The sequence below is a fragment of the Branchiostoma floridae genome, chromosome 7 (assembly GCF_000003815.2).
Source record: "Branchiostoma floridae strain S238N-H82 chromosome 7, Bfl_VNyyK, whole genome shotgun sequence".
Taxonomy (NCBI): Eukaryota; Metazoa; Chordata; class Leptocardii; order Amphioxiformes; family Branchiostomatidae; genus Branchiostoma; species Branchiostoma floridae.
The window spans coordinates 20,622,048-20,640,124 of record NC_049985.1 but is presented as its reverse complement, the minus strand read 5'-3'; the positions used below and the strand labels follow the sequence as shown (position 1 = coordinate 20,640,124).

At 39.4% G+C, this 18,077-nt stretch overlaps 2 protein-coding genes across 2 annotated transcripts in view; one reads left to right on the top strand and one right to left on the bottom strand.

The window, feature by feature from the left end:
• LOC118420158 overlaps positions 1–6,445 on the top strand; it is a 65,938-nt gene extending 59,493 nt beyond the window's left edge. Inside the window, exons 18-19 of the mRNA XM_035826868.1 lie at positions 3,586–3,726; positions 4,094–6,445. Of these exons, the coding sequence (XP_035682761.1) occupies positions 3,586–3,726; positions 4,094–4,768 (816 nt within the window). The 3' untranslated portion in view covers positions 4,769–6,445. The remainder of the gene's footprint in view (positions 1–3,585; positions 3,727–4,093) is intronic.
• Positions 6,446–7,605: 1,160 nt separating this feature from the next.
• LOC118419505 (protein sidekick-2-like) overlaps positions 7,606–18,077 on the bottom strand; it is a 13,271-nt gene continuing 2,799 nt past the window's right edge. Inside the window, exons 4-15 of the mRNA XM_035825914.1 lie at positions 17,248–17,330; positions 16,430–16,679; positions 15,564–15,893; positions 15,129–15,290; positions 14,148–14,309; positions 13,605–13,720; positions 12,256–12,400; positions 10,745–11,065; positions 10,114–10,134; positions 9,674–9,761; positions 9,294–9,348; positions 7,606–8,966 (exon numbers count right to left, since the gene is read on the bottom strand). Coding sequence (XP_035681807.1) covers positions 8,058–8,966; positions 9,294–9,348; positions 9,674–9,761; positions 10,114–10,134; positions 10,745–11,065; positions 12,256–12,400; positions 13,605–13,720; positions 14,148–14,309; positions 15,129–15,290; positions 15,564–15,893; positions 16,430–16,679; positions 17,248–17,330 — 2,642 coding nt within the window. The 3' untranslated portion in view covers positions 7,606–8,057. The remainder of the gene's footprint in view (positions 8,967–9,293; positions 9,349–9,673; positions 9,762–10,113; positions 10,135–10,744; positions 11,066–12,255; positions 12,401–13,604; positions 13,721–14,147; positions 14,310–15,128; positions 15,291–15,563; positions 15,894–16,429; positions 16,680–17,247; positions 17,331–18,077) is intronic.

The following is an 18,077-nucleotide window of genomic DNA, read 5'->3' as shown; positions in this document are numbered from 1 at the left end:
TGATCGTTTGTGAAACTCAAAAAATTATCAACTTTGCACCCGGGACGGTTTGGTGGAGTATCCGACCCGCACTGGCATTTTAAAATTTTCATATTTCAGGTTGAAATTCCTATTTACAACGGCTTCCTGCATATGCGTGACTGTTTTTTTCAGTCAAATATTTTTGTACCTGTACAGTGAACCAGAACCCACCCCTACTTACAAGTTGTCTTAGCTGGGGCTGACTAGCAGGCCCACTGATCCACAGAGTCTTATCTTTGGTATTACCAAAAAGTTATTCCTTTCAACAGGTCCTTGCTCAGAAACCAGTGAGGTCATTGCCCAGGGGGAAGATACCATTTCCCACCAGCTGGAGGGGTTGATGCCCTACACCTGGTACCGTGTCCAAGTGGAAGCATTTAACACCAAGGGTAGCAGTGATCTGAGTGATCCTCAGTGTAAGCAGACACAGCAATCAGGTAAGAAGCAAGAGCCTTGAAGCCACATTTTCTTTTGTACATGATCATGAAGTTATCTACATCTGCATGCACCATGATTTAAATTGATGAATTTGACAATACTAGTAGTTAACTTGCATACTGGTAGCAAGACATAGTGTTAGTTTTGCAAATCACAAAAAGAGGGAAGTTAATGGAGCCAGACATTAGAATTTATGTTCCTTTTCTTTAAACGTTACATAATGTCTCGAAGGCTAGCATCAATTTTGCAGTACCCAAGGTCACCCATATACATGTACATGTCAACAGTCCCCTGTGGTCTAAGAAATATTGAGAACATGGCATCTTTGTAATATTTGTTTGCATTGCATATCCAGTAAACACCTTTAAGGCACAGCACACCATTTTTTGGTGTTATGTCGAGCAATAGTACAAAAAAAGTGTAGCACCAAACAGATAAATCCACACTTTTGTGGACTCTTAAGCAATGGGATCTTAAAACTTAAGGTGCTTTAAGAATTCTGGTTCTTCCCAAACACGGAACCTCCAGCTTCATGTACTATCTGAGAACCATTGTTTTCGTGTTACCCATTTTCTTTCTACAATACATTGTATCAATGTTTGTTAAAATTTTTTTGTCTGTAGGACCTTCTGTGCCAGTGACAATTATTGTCATTGTGGCAGCCTTGGTGGTGACACTGGCGTTTGTTGGATGTCTTTTCAAGAAGAACAAGGACAGGTACATGTATATGACTGTATATCACAGTACTGTACATTGTATGTTTGAAAAATACTGTATAATTATGTAAATTAAACTCTAAATTACATGTATTTGTCAAAATTATTTTTCTGTTAAAGATTTGTTGTGAAGTTTGCACCATACTACAACTGTACATGATGATTGTATTCTACAGAAAGGTACTAAAAAAAATAATATATGTAGGTAAAGACTCAAGCACACCTCACCACATGTACATGTATCTTTTTATTGATAAATTTGCTGAATCTTCCAGTACATGGGACTAACCATATACAGTCATGTAGTAACAAACTTTGCACTTTTTTATTTCATTATATGGATGACATTCAGGCATGCATCAATTTGGTCTGCTTCCAAAAAGCTTTTGACAACACAGTAATTGTAAATCATATAAGGCCGCTGCAAATTGGGTATTAAGTCACTGACACAATGTAGTTTGGAAAAAAATTGCAGAAAATGTCAAGTTTCTACTAATGTCGAAGAATGCAAAACTGAATTCCAAATTCAAAGATGTGAAGATGTGAAGGAACAAAAGTGAAGTTTGGTGTGTTCCGTTATTTTTTCAGCCTTACGTCATTTTTTTTAACCTTCCTTCAACCAATCATTTAGATTGCATTCTTTTTCAGTTTTGGAGTTCCCTGAGGAATCGTCATCCATATAATCAGATCATCATTGCCTTAGATGTATAACATGATGCCTTAAAAATCTGCACACTCATACTTTCTGACTGACAAGTGATCAGTATTAGATAGCATTGTAATACTTTATCTGATGAGCTAACTTGATGTGATGTTTTCCAGCCTGAAGAAAAAGCTGTTCCCCTATGTGCCCGGGCCTGTACTGCCGTATTATGACGTGGATGAGGTACAAAATTGTTTGCTTGTCTACTTGTTGTTCACTGTGCAGCTAAGCTCTCTAATTTTTCAAAATCATATGGATAATCTGTGCTGGAAATTTACAGATCATGCAGCAGGGCCCTAAGATTGGGTCCTGATGAAGTGCTCAAGAGCTAACATTGCTATTGATTATAACCGTAACTCGTTCATTAATTATTAAACTGTATATAAAATCTACCTTTGTCAATACTTGTTAAAATACATTTCAAATCGATCACCGTTATCTAAAGTGCTTATTATAACACATGAAAACATGAAAAAAAAGTATTGAGATACATATTAATATTAGGACAACATACAAGATGGGTCTGGGGGCATTGATCTACATGTAGTATCATGTATAACGAATCATCAACAGATTAAAAACAACGCAATTCACGAGTTCAGTAGCCTAAAGACGTTCTTAAACTGCTTCATTCTGGTATAGTGAGCAATTTGCTGTACAACCTGGTTTTTAGTCGTCCAACCATTTCCCAAACATCAGCAGTATTGTTCCTTTTGATTGAAATTTTTTATATATTCTGTTTTTTTTCCTTCAGCCTATGATGGACCCTTACAATACATACTCCCAGCTGAACTTCCCTACCATTAGCTATTGCTACAACAACGAGAAGGAACAAGTGGACAACATTGCTGACTTCTTGAACAGAGGGTCGGAAAGGGTCCAGTTGGTCCAGAGTGATGCCAACATGAACTCGACTATGCCCATCACAGATACAGTCGACAAGGTACCACAAGTACTCAAGCATTATTCAGCCATCTCATATAGTGGTAGAACCATAGTAGTCATTTTTAGACTCTAGCTAAACAGTAATCAAATTTGGCCCCGAGATATTTATGCACTCAACAGGGAGGAGCATTTCCTTTGGCCAATTATCAACAGCAATAGAAATATCCGTGGTGTCAATGTTTTTACAAGCAATTTTTTTATCTTGGGGCAAATTCAGTGACAACCAATTCCCTAACCCGAACCCAATTGCTAAACAACATCAAAATAATGCAGTTCCAGACATGTAGTACTGTCATATACTTATGAAATTAGCCCTAAAGAAGATGACAGATGGTCCTTGAAACTTGAAAACAATGTGGTTTTGAGTAAAGACCTTTCATCTGTTATCCGACTAAAGCTCTTACTGCTGCTCATGGGTCATGATAAACCATGAAGCTTTGCAAGATAGAGTGCAGGTGTAATTAACTGACATAATTCATTCAAATGTCCAACTAATTCAAATAAAGTTCAAAAGCAAATTCATTTTTCAAGTAATATAGACAGTGCTGTTACAGTAATACACCGTATTACTCTTCTACTAGTAACAGTTACTACTACTACTACTACTACTACTATGATTTATGGCAATGAAAAAAGAAGCAGCTGTAAAAATGACATTTTTGTTCCCAAGATAAATGAAGGAATGTTTAAACTTGCCATGATGTAATGTAGTTTAATGTGATATCTAAAAGACAAATCAATAACCAGTGGTGTTTGTTTCAGACGGAAGAAAAGCCTGTTGATCAGAACTCGGCCGATGATCGCCGCTCCAGTGGCTACAGCACGGACCCTGCTGTTGGTGAGGCGGAGCCTGCCGACAACAGCCAGCCCAAGGGACTGGACCCACAGGCTCTCCAGGCACAGGTTTGTTTGTTTCACTATTTTGCAATTTGGCAAGTTTGACAAATTAACGTAGAAATGTTTGCTGTTTTGGCAGTTACCACTACACCATAAGCTCAAAACCACCATAAAAGTTTATGTTTCTTCTTCTCCCTGCCTATAACATGTACGTAATTGTACTGTAGTTGCAGCTGTAGATTATGGAACATTTTTTTAAAAAGTGCTACATATCCAAAGAGTAGGTGCAGTTAGATGGTTACTGTACGCAAACTCAAACAGTCACCAAATACAAAAGCAAGTACAACCTCATTCTGCGTTATTGAACATGATAAATGTGTTATGCTGTACATGATCAATACTAAACATAATTTACATTTTGTTACAATTACAGGTTAGCAAGGAGTCGGGTGGCTCCATTGCTCCTTACACCAAACTGGGAGAGAATGAGGAAAAACCTGTGGTTGGTCAGCCAAGTGTCAGCCCTGAGGGTATTGAACTGGTAGAGATGGGAGCCGCTGCAGCTGATGATCCTCCTGCTAGATCACCAGAGTCCCCAATCCAAGACGTTGCTGATTACCTGAAAACGGCAGACGGGATCATGGACTATGTTCGCATGGGAGCCGGAGAAGACTACAACGTGAAGAGTGGTGTCGACACTCCAGACTACCTCCAGACCTACACTCTCCGCAATGATATGGCAAAACCAGCCCAGGGAAAGGTCAAACCGATGGATGGGTACGTCCGGGCGGCGACGGGAAAGCCAGGCCAGTTCGTCGAGCCGGACTATCAAACACGGTACAGTCTGGAATCACTGCCGGTGACGTCAGGATCGTCCGGATACACGGCTGATGAGAGCAACCCGAGCACCACCGTGGAAGAGCCGTCCTCTCCAGAGAGCCAACTGAAGAACTACATCAGCAAATCCATGCCCAACATCCTGCAGGGGTTCCCGTTCGCCCCGGCAACGGTCGCCGGGATTTCCACGCTGACACCCGGCAAAGAAGCTCCAAATCATGCTGCTGAAAATACCACGTACATCAGAACAACGGGCGAGATAAATGTGTGATGTCAAAATGTGAAAAAAATTCTTTTCCTTGTCAGAGGAAGTTGTCCTAAAATTTCTAAAGCTTTAATCGTAGTTGTGCATGTGCATTCTTTCAGATGCATTCCAGAGTTGTATATGGATATTTTGTATCAATTTAGATCTAATTGAAAGTTGTATATTACACGGATTTCCAGATGGGAATTAGATGTTTAGGGTCAGAAACTGGATTTATAAAAAAAATTATGAAAACTATTTAACAAGGCACTTAACTGATAATCAGGAAAGAGAAAAACAAAGTGATTGAAATTTGTTCATTCATTTAGGCAGAAGTTACCAGATCTCAAAAATGTTACCATAAAAGGGTTTAGCATATTTTTGCCTAAAATAGTTACATAGTTATTCTCTTTGGATGAGCATTTGTTATGTTGCATAACACTGGATTATCAATAAGCAGTTAATGTACCAAATGTTGCTTTGGTTAGACCAACAAAAACTTTTGTTTCTTGAGTGTTTTTTTTATAGCTAGTCAAGGAGTTAGAAGTCTTGCATGTTCTTTATATTTGTAGGCATGGCAAAAGATTCAGGGATGGATGCATATGGAATAAGTAGCTTATGATTATATAGCCCTGGACTTACTACAAGTACTTACATGTACATGGACTTAAATCTCTCTAGCATTGACAGTGATTGTGTTTTACTTTGTCTTCATCATCTATCTTACATGTCTCACTTAAAAGAGTTGGAGACTGAACAAAGTTTAATCTCCAGTATTCCTTTATATGACATGTCTTGTTGACCAGGCCCTTTAAACGTAATATAAGTATGTTTTCTCTTACTATTGTTTGTTTTCAGAGAAAAAGAATCGTTTCTTTACAACAGGGTAAAGATCAATGCAGGGGAGTTTTTCCACCCACCCCCTCCCAACTGAGATTATACATGTATGTGAGAGATGGTCAAACCATAACAATTACTATAATCATGAAATGTGGCCTAAGTCAGAACCGATTTTCATTCAGTTAAAAGTTGTCACGTTCTAATGAGATATGTTGTAGTTTGTTATGTTAGCACATGTATGTACTAAGTAGCTGCTTCTCAGTGACATTGTAACGTTACATGCATACTTCAGTAAGGAATTGTTATGGAAATCTGACACAGTAAACCATAATTGTGTACTGATGTGTAAAGAAATTAGCTATTCAATGGTGACTGAATGTGAGATGTATCAGATAGAATATGTGTATTATAAACTAAGATGTTGCACTGTAACAGTGTAAGCTTAGAGGGATCATGGATGTGTCAGCACACTTTGTTGGAAATGTCTGCTGAATTTCTATAAAATGTATATATAGGGCAATTGTTATAATGGGAACAGATTTAAACAGGAAGTCTTTTAACACACAGTACTAGTGCCACTTCTTTTAGCCCCAATGATAAAATACATCTGCAATACACAATAAACAATACACAGTCTTCTTGCAAGAAGTAGCAGTCTTTTGTTATATGCAAATGTCAGGTTTTTGCATAGACAGGTAGTCAGAAACAATGTTTTTTAAGGCCTTAGATATGGTAAATCGTTGCATTCATCATACATTAAATGTAGGTTTAATCGGAGCCATTTTGAAGGCACTATGCTAAAAATGAATTTTACCCTTCTAAAGTACAAAAGATACAGTCCAATGTTTGTGTTTGTGTGTTTTTTAATCTCATAAATTGAAATATTTGCGAGGTGTAGCAAAACTTAAGAACTATTATTAGATACTTCAACTCATTCAGAAAAGTCACAACTGTGTACAGTGTGGGTGTCGATAAATTTGGCCTCAATTGTGAAATGTCAAAGATGTATTGGGAAGCTTATATCAATATATAATTTTTATATTAAGTATTATATAAGTTGATTTAAAGCCCTCATGTATATGAATGATATCCTCTGGGAACTGCTGTGAGTGTGCAAAAAGAATGTAAAAAAAAAAAGTTGCCTTCATAAATGGTTAGGAAGGTTGAACAAATGACACAGTCCAGGATTTTGAACAATTCACTTCTTCGGATATTTGACTTTTAAATTGACTCTGGCATAAAAGACACTAAGTGTCCATTTTCCAATATTTTTTGCAAAAGCTTTAATTTTGGAAATGGCCAAAAATTGACGTGGGGATGTAATCCATGCATTACTAATCAAATCAACGTGGCCTATGGAACTCTGCCGCAGGATATTATTTGTGCTTTTGCTCATATGCAGCTGTACGATTCACGTTACTGCATAATCATCAACATTGTGGATAATTGTGCACAATGTCAGTTTGGACTTAACTACATTATGTACAAAAAAATGTATGTTAACAGTCATGTACAGGTGCAAGGACAAAGTGCCTGACAATTATTGAAGTACTAAATAAAAATTTTGCATGTCTTAGTATATTTCCAGCTTATGATTTACAATGGTGTTAAAGGATTGTACATTAAACTGTTGGGCAGATTATTGTAAATTGTACTTGACTTTGTTGACTAACTTTATTTGAAATAGCGAGGAGTTCTCGATGGTTCCCAGGCTACATGTAGACTAACCCAGGCCTTGGCATTTATCCTGATATGCAAAGACTGGTATGACCAATCTGAATCTGGCTCCGAGGGTTATTAAACCAGATCTGAATCTACTTCAGGAAGTGGATTATTAATAAGTAGATGAAATTGAGATTTATCTCATCCATGAACAGGGTTTTACATCCATATACAATCATGTCATTGATTACCTATGGTCTCTTAATTTTAGTCAGGACATGTCGACAAAGGTACATTGAATGTTACTTGTTCATGCCAAAATGAAATGTTGATAAGATAATAAGTACGATATCAGAGAGGACTAAAGATATCAAAATATTTTTAATATGTTTGATCTAAAATTAGCTGAGAACAGTGAGCAATGCAGCATATTTTCCATAATTCTCTAAAAGCCTTAAAATACATTGAACCATGTACGCTGTCTGGACATTTAGGATTCCAATAAAAGTATTATGATTCTGTATCTTTAGTATGCATATTTCCTAAATGATGCCAGCATGCTAAACACTAACCAGCATATTTTACTTACTAGTACAAGCTAGGTTCACTACAGTCATTTACATTGTAGCTTGTGTTTTGATTAATATGCAATTTTTAAATTTACAATGAGTCTCATGACTGCAACCTGTAGAATGCAAGGTGGGCCTGCGTAAACAGACAGAACTCAAACTCATGACTATCTTATCCAGAGTCACTTGAGGTTGAGCCACTGGGCCAGATCCATGCATGCCAGCAGATAGATAATCTTACTGAATTAATGTGGTGTGTATGGCGCAAAGGTTGGGCTGACATTGTCAGGCATTTTTGTGACAGAAGTCCCGTCAGGCAAGCTTCGTTGCACGTAGCCGTCAAGGTTCAAGTTTAGACTCTGAAGTTCCTTGTCAGGATGATGACCTTGATCTCCATGGCAACAACCTTCACCTCCCTCTTGGTTAGAAGAAAGCACCTCCTTTTCCTCACAGGGTGACTCAAGGCTATGACGTGCTTGGTACCCAAAGTGCTCTTTGCTGTCTGGTTCGGAACCTACGCTATGGCCACTACAAGGTGGGGAGGGAATGTTTGTGACATAAGGCACGTTGGGTACTGGAGATGCCTGCTGTCCAGTTAGCCGCGGGGACGTACCATCATGAAAAGTTCCTGTCACGCAATAGAAATCCGCCTCTGGTTTAGGATCTACATTTTCTCCATTATTTGGTGATGGAGAGGGCAGATTAGTGACATACGGTGTGCCAGATTCCGGTAACGTCTTGTCAAGCAACGTTCCTGTTACACAATAGAACTCTTCTTCGCCCTCCGGTACCACCCTGACATACGCAGCCGGAGATTTTGTTTGGTCTTTGTTACAGGGAGTTTTTTCAACATCCCACAAAGACGTCATCTCAAGGTTACCAGTTGGCGAATGACATTCAGGAGTTTGGGATACTCCATTTACAGATGGGGGTGAGCTGTCCTCTTGCCGAGAGACGTACGACATTGAACCAAGAGGTGTCTTAGGAGCGGATCGCCTTGCCTCCTTTGAATCTTTATTATTTAGCTGGTCACAGCCATCTGTTAGTAGTGACACTTCACCGCCTTCTCTTAGGAAGTCAGAAATGTCATCACAAGTCTCGGGTTCATGTTTATTGGTAGCGGTAACGACATACAAGGCAGAGTAGGGTCCATCCTGAAAGCAAATTAAAGACCAGATTTTAGCATAACCAAGTGCTCATAACGCAACCTCATTCTAATTTCAACATGGAATTTATCTTTGTCGGTAGAATTTTTCTGGATAAAGTTGAAATGTAAAATCCAGCACAATAATTTGGACTGATTGACTGTATTCTTTGTCAAGGAATATAAGAAATAAGACCAGGTTCCTTGAACACAAACACCCGAGTTAAAAACTTAAGAAGTTTCTGAACACATAATCTCCAAGCAGATATTATGGTAGCATAAGATAGTATCAAAATTCCTAAGTATCAAAAAGGACCACAAAGAGCACATTCCATACCTCCTCTAGAAACAAGACAGGACCCGGAACTTTAGGAAAGAGTTTGCGCTTCACCCTAGATGAAGAAAGGTACATTTTTTAATCATGTCAAAGTCATGGAATGGATAACAAGTATCAAATTGAATCCATTTTACAACTTACCCATTCAGTATACATGTACATGTACTCTCTAACATATACATGTACAACTTAGGCCCCTATTTCACTACACAGCATACATCAACCAAAATTGCACTATTAGACCATCGATCTGCGGAGCCCAGTGGAGGCTAGAAGATGGGTGTAAATTGTTAAAAGTATGTTCTAGAAACTGATATCAATCCATTATCATTGAATGAATGAAGCAACTTCCATACTACTATGATTAAAATGACTAGTACCTGTGTCTGTTCTTCCAAACCAGGGAAGTGACCAGAATGATGCTGATGATGCCAGCGACAACTGGGATCACTATGGCAACGGGTATGCCTAGCAACAGAAGGACATAGAACTGTCATTAATTGATGCAAGTAATTAATATGCATATATGTGCTATTATTAGTTTACCAATAGACATGTGTTCACTATTCATTTGTTAAAGTTACAATTTACAATTCAGACCAAATTTTCATTTCATTCCTGTAACAGTTTTTTGTCAAGAGTAAAAAATCAAAGACGAATTTCCAGACATTATATGATACAAATTACAGCCCAATTTCAGATGAAATGACTTTAATGCAAGGATTACTTTAATTTTATTTTCAGGTACAGTAAAACAGTAAATGTACAAGTCATGTAGTAAGTGTTGTCAAAGTATGACTGTAAACTGTACAGTACATACCATCAACTCTCACCACTGGAACTGGAAAAGAAAAAAGAGACAAAAATCATCATGAGACTGATCTTATTGACATACAATCACAGAATGATCACAAAGTATATTACAAATATAAAAAGTTACATCAGCAGCTTATCATATATCATAAGTTAATGTGATATTGACTTAATAATTCTGCCAGGTACTCCAAGACCACCAAATAAAATTTAGGTTTAAAAGGGACTTCTCAAGAATATTTTGAACTTGAACACCTGACATGTGCATAGTATTACATTTTTTTTGTACATGTACCTTGGGTATTACTGAAATTGCACGTGTACTACTTTTAACATTTACTTGTTGCTACTTAATGCGGTGGTCTATATGTAAGAGTACTTGGCAGCATAGTGAGCACAAGCCTTTAAAAAAATCTTTTAAATATAAACAGCCTTTTGTTCACAAAAACTAGACAGATGATTCAACCCATTACCAACTCTGCCAACTCAACTTGGCCCAACACCCTGACCAGGGTTTAGGGTTAGGACTCAGGTGTTGGGCTGAGTTGACAGGTTGTTGGGCCAAGTTTGTCTGACTGGTCAAGATCCAAAGTATCCAACATCCAGACCAGAGTCAAAACTATTGAATCATTACTTACCCAGGCACATCTGTCTTTCCAGCCTTTCACTGGGATCTCCCGGCAGCAGTTTCCCCTCTTCATCCCTGTTGACAGCCTGTACCCAGAACTCATACAGAACAGCTTTGTTCTCGGTACAGTCCACCTCTACAACTGCCTCTGCTGTCCCCTCCACTCTCTGCACAAGAGGCTGGGATCTCCCTTGATCGTCCTTTTGCATGTACGACACCAGGTAGTGGTCAATCGGGCCATTTGGATGGGCCGGAGTGACTGGACGGAGGTGAACGGTCGATGGTGATGACTTGAACTCAGATACTATTGGTAAGGGTGGAGCTTCTGGAGCTGGGAATTGAAAATATTGGAAATAAGACGTTAAAAAAAACCCATAAATACCAGGGTTGTACAATGTACATTTGTATATAGAGAGGGGTAGAAAGGCATGAATAGACTGACTGGAGGAGATGTTAAGGTTACTGTACAGTAACAGTTACAGACTGTAATGTAAAACTAAACACCGATAGGTGTAGTGACAGAGTGACTGGATGAGAAATTAAGGTTACTGTTACATACTGTAAAGTAAAACTTACCAGCGATAGGTGTAGTGACAGAGTGACTGGATGAGAAATTAAGGTTACTGTTACAAACTGTAAAGTAAAACTTACCACCAATAGGTGTAGTGACAGAGTGACTGGATGAGAAATTACGGTTACTGTTACAAACTGTAAAGTAAAACTTACCACCAATAGGTGTAGTGACAGAGTGACTGGATGAGAAGTTAAGGTTACAGTTATGTAAAACTAAACACCGATAGGTGTAGTGACAGAGTGACTGGATGAGAAATTAAGGTTACTGTTACATACTGTAAAGTAAAACTTACCAGCGATAGGTGTAGTGACAGAGTGACTGGATGAGAAATTAAGGTTACTGTTACATACTGTAAAGTAAAACTTACCACCGATAGGTGTAGTGACAGAGTGACTGGATGAGAAATTAAGGTTACAGTTATGTAAAACTTACCACCGATAGGTGTAGTGACAGAGTGACTGGATGAGAAATTAAGGTTACTGTTACAAACTGTAAAGTAAAACTTACCACCGATAGGTGTAGTGACAGAGTGACTGGATGAGAAATTAAGGTTACTGTTACAAACTGTAAAGTAAAACTTACCACCGATAGGTGTAGTGACAGAGTGACTGGATGAGAAATTAAGGTTACTGTTACAAACTGTAAAGTAAAACTTACCACCGATAGGTGTAGTGACAGAGTGGCTGGATGGGAAGTTAAGGTTACAGTTACAAACTGTAAAGTAAAACTTACCACTGATAGGTGTAGTGACAGAGTGACTGGATGAGAAGTTAAGGTTACAGTTACAAACTGTAAAGTAAAACTTACCACCGATAGGTGTAGTGACAGAGTGACTGGATGGGAAGTTAAGGTTACAGTTATGTAAAACTTACCACCAATAGGTGTAGTGACAGAGTGACTGGATGAGAAGTTAAGGTTACTGTTACAAACTGTAAAGTAAAACTTACCAGCGATAGGTGTAGTGACAGAGTGACTGGATGAGAAGGGCCCACAGCCAGCAGTGGTGCAGGCCTGCAGCCGAACGGTGTAGTTTGTGTTCCCGTACACAGGTATCGTGTCAACATCTACAAGCTGGTGAACATCACTATTAACCTGGAGAGCAAATGAGGAAGGAAGGTGTGGATTTAATCAATGGTAAAACTAGGAATTGATATCCTGAAGAAAAGACTCCTGACTTCTGCTTCCCTTGAAGTCAATGGCCAAGGCCAAACAAGATATAATTTTCAAGGTTAAATAAAAGTCAAAACTTAAGAAAATGAAGGGATGGGTAGATGGAAGGATAGAAGGACTGTGAACTACATATTCAAGTACATACATGCGCATAGAAAAATGATTTGGATGCAATGTTCATACCTGTCACATGAAAGTCAACTAAAAAGCAGTAACATCTATTATCATAATACCGGTACGTTTACGACGATTTCTCTAGCCATATTGATTTGACAAATTGTCAACGCATCATTTTCTCCAGTTACATGTTGCTGTTATAGGTTACCCTTGCCACTTCTTCTGTGTAACTTTTCTGCCACTCTTGTCCTGCTAAAAGCGTAATATTGTAATTGTAACACGCCGCGGAATTACACGGCGAACGGGCGCGTGGTTGGGAGGGGGTACAAAATACCGGTAGGAAGAAACACGGCACAATTAACTGCCGCTATGTACATTTATACATCCTCTGATGTTCCTTCCTTTTCTGTCAGTAAATGCATAAAACATAAACCTGCATGAGCATACAAAATGTCATGAGAAAACGGACGTATACTGTCAAGAATTTTCATTTAACTTCTGTCCGTCACAACCGCTATGACGTAACACTTCACTGCTAGCGTAGATATAAAAATGGCGGGAAAATGGCTGCGTACGTTAAATTTTGCCCATTCAGTCGTAGATCCGGGCTATTATGCAACGGTTCTTCACACTTTTACATGAGTTGTAGGTCACCAACAGAAATTCAAGATTGTTGTTGAATCATGTTCGTCTTGTGCCGTGAGCATGTGTAATTATGATCTATATAAATTTGGCAATGAATGTGACAGTGTGTTCGTCCCACGACGAGCTGCCTACCCCGAAATTTAAAAAAAAGTATACTGAAAACTTTTGGCCTTGTTGTCTTCGAATGCATTGTTATCGATGCTTTGTAAATGGTGTATTGGACACCTAGATTGTCTGAAGTGTGCACAGCTCAGAAATAACTATTGTTGCATGTGTAGATCTCTTTAAGTTCCAGTATTTTTAATCTACCGGTATAAGTCTTACTACCGGTATTATGCCAATGCATGTTAAGTATGTTGTTCACCTCTGCCATGTAGTATGTGATGATGCCGTTGGGTGTCCTCGGCAGGTCCCAGGTTAACTGTAGAACTCTCGCTGTGACTTGTGAGAAACGGACATCTGTCGGAGGGTCCTCTGGAGCTGTAAAAAGTATGTTACTCTACATCATTCTAAACGAAAAGGAATGATTTTCTGATAAGCATTGTTTCAATTCAGATTCAGACCAAGGATGTTAACTACATAGCTACTACTACACATCCATACTTGAGGTGCACTCTCACTGCACCTGTGTCAAGCTTGCGTCACTGCGGGGTTTGTTCACTGCATCACTGTTTTGTAATTTTCTCTGATTTTTTTAAATTCAAATATTGTGTAATTCATAAAAGTATGACTTAGAAGACGACAAAATACACAAAAAGTAAGAAAATTTGTTCTTTATCTCTGAAATTCGATGAGTATCTTTCGAACCCCGCAGTGATACATTAGCTTGACGCAAGTGCAGTTCGAGTGCACCTTTAGGTACAAAATGTCAGTTTCACAGTATACTGTGGACACCTGTGTCACCCACCTGATTCAGCTGTTATTTGCACAGATGCATCGCTGAACTGTCCCAAACCCTGGCGGTTCACAGCTGCAATCCTCACCGTGTACCTGGTGAATGGACTCAGGCCCCGGAGGATCAGTGATGCGGTCTCCTCACCCGTGATGTTTACTGTCTTGGTGGATCCCTCTTCAAGAAGGACATTAGAGAACATCATCATCTCTATTTCATTGTGTTACTCTTAATAAACATTTACATTTGTACAAGCTTCATGATGGTGAATTGTACAACAGCTGGCAGGCGAGGCTAGCAGACACAAAATCAAGAGGGTTCAACTCTTGGCATTCATGGCGAGATATTGTGTCCTTGGGAATTTCTAAGGCACTTTACACAACTTTCCTCTCTCCACCCAGGTGTAAAATGCTTTGGGAGGTAAAAAGCAGTGGAAGGAGGGGGTTGGCTTGCTTTGCAATACCATGACCTATAGATACAGTGGGTAGTGAATTTGAAGAGATTTACGAAACGGTTAGCATTAGTAATCTCTGAGGTAACGTTACACACTCATTTTCAAGACATTTTCAGTAAGTCCATGAATGAGAATCATAAACTACTACATTTAGTAATAAATAGGTGTAAGACTGTAGCCAAGGACGATATACTGTAAATGCATTTAAGTTCGCGGGGATTTCATTTCGCGGTAGCGGGAAAATGGACTTTTCGCTGTGGTTTTAATTTCGCGGTAGCACCATGCATTGTAGTCTCTTACTGTTATAGAAAAATGTTCGCGGTGGTTTTAAATTCGCGGTGAAGCGGCCGCCGCGAAAACCGCGAACATTAATCCACCGCGAACATTTCTGCATTTACAGTATCTGAAAATTCATTTCTTGAGTGCCCAAATTCAATGAATAATGAGACGGTCATTTGTAAATTTTGTCATCCAATTTACGCTACAATGATTACGGTCTATTTTCAGTAATGATTGACTGTTAAGTGGTAACATCCACACACCTGCACATGCAGTTCCAATCCCTTCCACCAGGGGGCAGTACTGCACCTGGTACCCCTGTAGGATCCCTCCACGCCACTCCAGAGGTAGTGGCTCCCAGGTCAGCTGTAGGGAGGTGGGCCCTGATGTGGACAGGTGGAGGTCTTCTACCTGGCCACGTGGAGCTGCAGGCATATCATATCATATCATATCATATCCTATCATCATGTTACACATGTCATGTCATGTCATAAAATGCCTTGTATATTATATAATTGTAAAATGTGTATGGCTGGCACTGCAAATCGTTGATGATGATGATGATGAAAATCACATAACATGCCATATCCTGTCATTTTATATAATTATTGATACGAAATGAGGACATGTACATAAACCTGTTTTAGACAACAGACACGACAAAATTATGCAAAAATCTTATCATAACACAAACTTACCCATCTCTTCAGTGTACGCGTTGATAACCGTTGTCTCCCCGAAACCTTCTCTGGAGATGAGCACAATCCCGAACCTGTATCGTGTCCGTCCTTCTAACCCCCGCGAGACCTCATGTTGTGCCATTGTCCTGGCCAACACTTGGTCATCAACCACACTCTGCCAGTCTGGCTCCCCCCACGTGTACATCCCATTTTCCGACTTCCACGCCATCCAAAAAATGATGTAGCCAGTGAGTTGAACACGGGTTTCCTCCGGTTGTTGCCACGACAACGTAACAGACGTTGGCGATGTCACATTGACGTTGATTGTTGAAGCCTGAATGGTGGGCACTGAAGGTGAAAAAATAATGTGATTTTTACTGTGAATGGAAGAGGTGTACAATATGCTTGTCCAAGATTAGCCTAGTTATTATGATATTTGTCCAATAGCTCTGGTTTGCTCTTCCAATCCCTTGCCTTGCTTACATTTAGGACATTTTGATTAGATTATAAGGATGACATCAGTGCACACTACAATTGTGGACTGTTACCAAAATCAGGTTTTGACCATACTGTAAATCATACAAAGCAGTTGCAAATGAGCCAAATATGATGCTATATGCTATAAGAAATAATTATGGAATACCAACAAGTTAATTTCACTGTGACAGTCAAAGAAGATAAAACTTAAAATAACCAAGTATCTATAATTATGGTTTAAACCTTTAAACTTCCTGACTTACATTTCATATTGTAGACACAAAACTTTTTATCTGCATGGTCACATTTGTGGTTCCAAACGGATGCCATTAATTATGATATCATAAATCCAATCAACACGGCCTACATTTGTAAGTCCCATTACAGAAAAATGACTGGAATTTTACCCTCGCCATCTTGTGGTAGTTGTAGGACGGTATCTTGTGATCTGCCCAGTTCATTGGAAGCGTAAACCTTGATAACGTAGGAGGTGTCCGACTTCAGCTGCAGTGCCGATGTCAGATTTACGTGTCTCTTGTCGCCCGACACGGTAAGAAGTCTGTAACTTTCCTGCGTGATATGCCCATTTTCGGCACGTGAGGCGACTGCTACAGTGTAATCTTTGATGACCCCATTCTGGTCTCTCTGAGGCAACTCCTATAATAGAAGAACTCAGAAATATTATGTCTGACTCATTGTATAAATATTATATGTCCAATAATTTGAGTTCTTTGTAATTCCAAGTTCTCTTTATCATGACACATTTTTAGTAAACTTCAAGAACAACCCAAATGATCAATCATTATGGTACATGTATGACAAATTTTGTCTGGAACAGTCATCATAAAACCAGTAATATGACTTCAGACTTTTTCCTGTTAAGTCGTATTGGTACAAAAAATAAATGATTCTTATTTGCATGTTTTTGTTTTGGATCGCATAGTAACTACATGTATTCGCATATAAAGGAAGCTGCCTCATGGCATATAGCACACCATGACTATTGTTTGATCCACTCACACTGGGAAGGACCCCTTTCTCCTATAAGTGTGGTGGGTTCTTTTAGTAATACTCAAGGTGAGGCTCTCCTCAAACACGGGACCTCTATCTAACTTCCAGTCCAAGGGACTTCCCTAATCGTAGTTAGGTTCTCATGTTCACCTGAGTGAAGTGAGGAAAGTCATCTTAGGTGCCTTAGATGACAGTAATTTGGCACTGATCTTACCTTCCAGTAAACGATGACATTCCTGATTCCTAGATGGCTGCTTGGAGTGACATGTAGCCAGGCAGGAACAGTCCCCACAGGGGCTGGAAGAGCAAATCGTACAGTTAGTATAATAGTGTTCCTCTTGGTGTGGTTCCAGGGCTTTAGCCAGCGTCCGTTTTTCCGTCAATTGACGGAAATTTGCTGCGTGTGACGGAAAAAGATTTCAACCAATCCGTCAACCTTGACGGAAAAAAAATCGTTGATTGAAGCAAGGAGGCCAAGTTGAAAAGAGGGAAGCTACGGCTTGGGGACGCCCGGACAGCCCATTGTCGGACAAGCCACACAGTGTTTGTTTTGCTATTGTTATGATTGTTGACGATTGTGTGTCGGCACCCTTTCGCATACGATAATCTCATTAAAAACCCGTTTTTCAAGGTCTCACTCCAAGAACAGTGCATTCTACGAACTTTGTTTGGAATCTTGACACTCGTCAAAACCCAACTTGTACGCTGAGCGTGCCGGGGCTGGCCGTACAAATTATTTTCGCTCGCCCAGCCGCAAGGTGCCAGTCGCAGCTAAAAGAACCGACACATCATGCTATCCACAAATAGTTTGATCGAAAACATAATCCTTAGGATCTAAAATGTTGCACGGTTCTCTTCAGCGGGAGTTTTGTTTTTGTTTTGACGAGAAAACGCTAATTTTGCGGCGACACAGATGAGATACCCACGCCACGTTGTTGTTGGCAAACTTCCGGGTTAATGAACGCGAAAATTCCCCCAAATGCACCATAAATCCGTATATGAATGCATGTTTTCTCAAAAGAGTCTGAGTAATTGTGTTCTTAC